The sequence below is a fragment of the Polistes canadensis genome, unplaced genomic scaffold, assembly GCF_001313835.1.
Source record: "Polistes canadensis isolate GaletaPanama2010 unplaced genomic scaffold, ASM131383v1 scaffold_45, whole genome shotgun sequence".
Lineage (NCBI taxonomy): Eukaryota > Metazoa > Arthropoda > Insecta > Hymenoptera > Vespidae > Polistes > Polistes canadensis.
In genome coordinates, this window is record NW_014569592.1 from 176217 (window position 1) to 180116 (window position 3900).

The 3900-nt window shown below is 27.7% G+C and overlaps 1 protein-coding gene across 1 annotated transcript in view; it reads right to left on the reverse strand.

Moving 5' to 3' along the window:
- Window positions 1-146: 146 nt before the first annotated feature.
- LOC106785107 (acyl-CoA Delta(11) desaturase-like) overlaps window positions 147-3900 on the reverse strand; it is a 16021-nt gene continuing 12267 nt past the window's right edge. The window contains exons 2-6 of the mRNA XM_014745282.1: window positions 2415-2648; window positions 1792-1922; window positions 1170-1375; window positions 859-1044; window positions 147-558 (exon numbers count right to left, since the gene is read on the reverse strand). Of these exons, the coding sequence (XP_014600768.1) occupies window positions 225-558; window positions 859-1044; window positions 1170-1375; window positions 1792-1922; window positions 2415-2631 (1074 nt within the window). The 5' untranslated portion in view covers window positions 2632-2648 and the 3' untranslated portion in view covers window positions 147-224. The remainder of the gene's footprint in view (window positions 559-858; window positions 1045-1169; window positions 1376-1791; window positions 1923-2414; window positions 2649-3900) is intronic.

The following is a 3900-nucleotide window of genomic DNA, read 5'->3' on the forward strand; positions in this document are numbered from 1 at the left end:
ACAATAATAATAATAATAATAATAATAATAATAATAATAATAATAATAATAATAATAATAATAATAAGCAATTCATGCTTATAATGAATTATTTAGTTTTGTATTAAATAAATGTGAGAGGAGGAATATTCTCTCGAAATAAAAAGAAATAAACAAATATACGGAGACGAATAGAGAGAAAGATAGAGAGAGAGATAGAGAGAGATAGAAAAAAAAAAACCCAGTTATTGATCTTTCGTCGAAGAAGCAGTAGTATACGTGAATACGGCGTGCTGTTTTTCTTCTTGCGTTTGATCCTTGTCACCCCAACCCCAAACATCGTGTGTACCATCTCCGCTTTTGAGTACCCGCGATTTAACCATATCATGTGAGACACTTTTTAGGTCATAGGCCCAGCCTATTTTCGCAAAGAAATCAATAAACGCGGTAGTCAGGTTCAGCCTGTAATTACCCAACTCGCTTGTTTTGTAATCCCATGGGAATACGTGATGATAATTGTGCCAACCTTCGCCCATTGCCATTAATGCTACTCCTTTGTTTTCTGACGGATTGATGTATCTAAAAAAGAAAATAAAAAGAATAATAATTTTTTGACAATTACTTAAATCACATTAGTTAAAATCAATTATCATTAATGTTACATCTATGGTAAAGGTTTTTTAAAGCAAGGAGAGATAAACTAAATTTTGCGTGATAGATTAATGATGAAACCTCTTTGCTATTTGTTGACAATTGATATTTTCATCTAATATAATAGTATTTAATACATTCCTATATTGATCACGTCTCAATCACGTGTATATTTGTTTAGCTCTCCTAAATTCGATACGTTTAATAAAGTTAAGAATTGTAACTAACTTGTCGTAAGGTTTATTTCCGAAAAGATGAGCAGCAGAGTTAACCAGCCACGTCATGTTTAAAGTAAAGACGTAACGAAATACAACAGGAATGAAATAAGAATTGAGGAAAGATTCGTTCCACAAGTACATCGGTATTAAACTTGGCAGGATAAAACACAACGTAGGCATCAATATGAAGTAATATCTGAAACATTAAAATTTATTTTTATAATAACCGTATTCGCGTTTATTAAATGTATATTATCGTATATTTCTATAGAAAAGTATGTTAAAAAATAATATAATATTGGTGTATATATATATACGTACTTCTTTTGAAATGCAACGATGGGATCGCTTTTAAGATCGCTCAAATCAATTCCTTGACCTTTTTTCTTAACGTCCGGATGTTTCCTGAGGAGTAACCAACCGATATGAGAAAAGAAGAAACCTCTTTTCGCGTTATGTGGATCTGCATCAGTTTCACTGAATTTATGGTGAACTCTGTGGTCTCTTGCCCAATCGATAGCCGCATCCTAATAGAAACAAACAAAAACAAAGATTAATTTTTTTAAAATCATTTTTATCGATCGTTTTGATACGTTAAATACGATTGAAAGATATCATTTTATTTGTTGTTGTTTTAAATATATTTCTCTATATGATATCGTCGTAGACAGGTGATAGCAGACGAAAGATATGAAATACGTGTTTAAATAAATCTCATGTTATTACATGTATTAATTAATTATTTATTTATTTGCGATAATAGGATATCTTAGGGGGATTATTTCGCGATGATAAGTATATATAATTTGTAACAAATATTAATCTGTTTGTGTGTGTTTTTTTAAATAATAATTTATCAAAGAATATTAAAAAAAAAAAAAAAAAAAAAAAAAAAAAAAAAAAAAAAAAAAAAAAAAAAAAAAAATATTTCTCTGTAACTTACTTGGAAGGCTATAGTGTTGAATATTATAAGAATTAATCGGAGTTGCCACGTTGCTTTATATGATCTGTGTGCCCATAATCTGTGAGCTCCTGCTGTAATACCAATTCCAGAACATACGTAGAGTAGAATTGCTGAAAAAACAAATATATGTTCGTAAATGCATATATATATATATATATGTATATATACTACTATTGTGAAATTTTATAACATGTTGAATTATTTTTGCTTAATCGTAAAAAACATTCTTATAAAAGAGAGAGAGAGAGAGACAAGTGATTATTTTTTAAAATTATAATATATTCATTTTGATTACGTACACTATATCGGGATTTTTAATCGATTAAAAAAAAAAAAACCTTAGCTAACAAAAAATGAGAATAATTATTAATAAATAATTAAATATATTAATCACAATTCAACGCGGTCGTTAGAATCATCATATGCACATCAAATGGGATAAATAATTATTATTAATAAATAAAAATAAATCGGGGGTAAAAATAATAACTGTGATATAAAAATAATATACGAGAATTTTTAACGTATATATTATAATGGATAATAAAATTTTTGTAAAAAAAAGTAATTATTGTTAATTATTAAAATTTGCGTATACTTACCAAAAAGCGTGGTCAACAATTTGGCGGATGTGAATATGAGATAGAAACCATAAAGAGCACCAATGTGAAGACCGGCAAATATTGTGACATTTCTCCAAACTATACGTCTCTTATATTTTTCTTTTTCCTTGGGCAAATCAACCACTGGCTGATCGTCCAATTTTTCTCCTTCGAATAAAACCCCAGTTGTTGGGCTGCTCGTAATATTAGGCGCCATAATTCGATTATTTATTCCTAATTTTATGAAACAAACAAATGATTTATATATTTCAATAAATTATATTTTGTGTATAAGATTGTCGAGAAAATAAAAACAAAAACAAATTCAAGTTAATTTAATATAAAGAGAATTATTAATTAATTAATTAATTATATACAATAATTATAAGTTTAGAAAAAATTTGTTATTCATTCATCGAGTGTGTGTGTGTATTCGACAATCATTAAAAAAATAAAATCTCATGCGAATTTTATTTTCGTATACGATTTATTATCCCTGTTCAAATTTTATTATATGTATTATTAATACATAACTGCGACGCGATGTTTTACAAAAAAATTAATTATATATTTTAGTTAAAAAAATTGTTACGCATGCAAATGCATATATGCATATATACAATATTTCAAAGAATATTTTTACCAATTAGTCAATATTTCCAATTTTTTTTCTAAATTTAAGTAAAAGTTAAAATAATTTAAGATAATTATTGTAAAGATTACACAAAATTCTTAAATATAATAATTAGTTACAAAGTATTCAAGAAAAGTATATCTTAAATACATATTATGTTAATATGCAAGAAGAAGCATTTACGCGTATCACGTGTCTCTACACTTTTCGTTCAAAAACGTGTCATTAAGTTATTCTTTTACACGTTTGCCTGTTGCATTCGTAGGAAAAAATGAAATAAAAATGACACGAAAAAAGAAAAAGTGAGAAAGATAGAAAGCTTCAAATTTTATTAATTCCCCCTTTCCACACCCCCTCCCAAAAAAAATCAAAAAGAAGCTTACCACAAACAATACAATATTTTGAAAAATTTGAATGGTTGGAGAGGAGGGGGTGGGGACCTGAAAGGGGTAATTTCTTCAATGATATTTTTATTGAAAGTTGTGCTAATATTTTTTTGAACAATTATTCACGACAGGTTCCTATCACTTTCGATTCGTCATTACTTTTTTTTTGTTTTATCGAAAATTGATGGAAATTAAGTATACACCACGAAATTCAATTAATATAATCGTAAATTATAATTAATTTTAAAAGGATTTAATTAGACATGAAATAAATCGTTTGAAAATATTAATGGGATGGTGAAGGGGGGAGAAGGGGGAGTAAGGGAAGAAAAGTATGGATAGAAAATTGAAGAATGTTACGACGTTGATCGTAATTGTTGATAATTGACACACATCGGAGACAACAAATTTGATTAACATCAAAGAAAAAAAACACACACACATAGACACACACACACACACACAC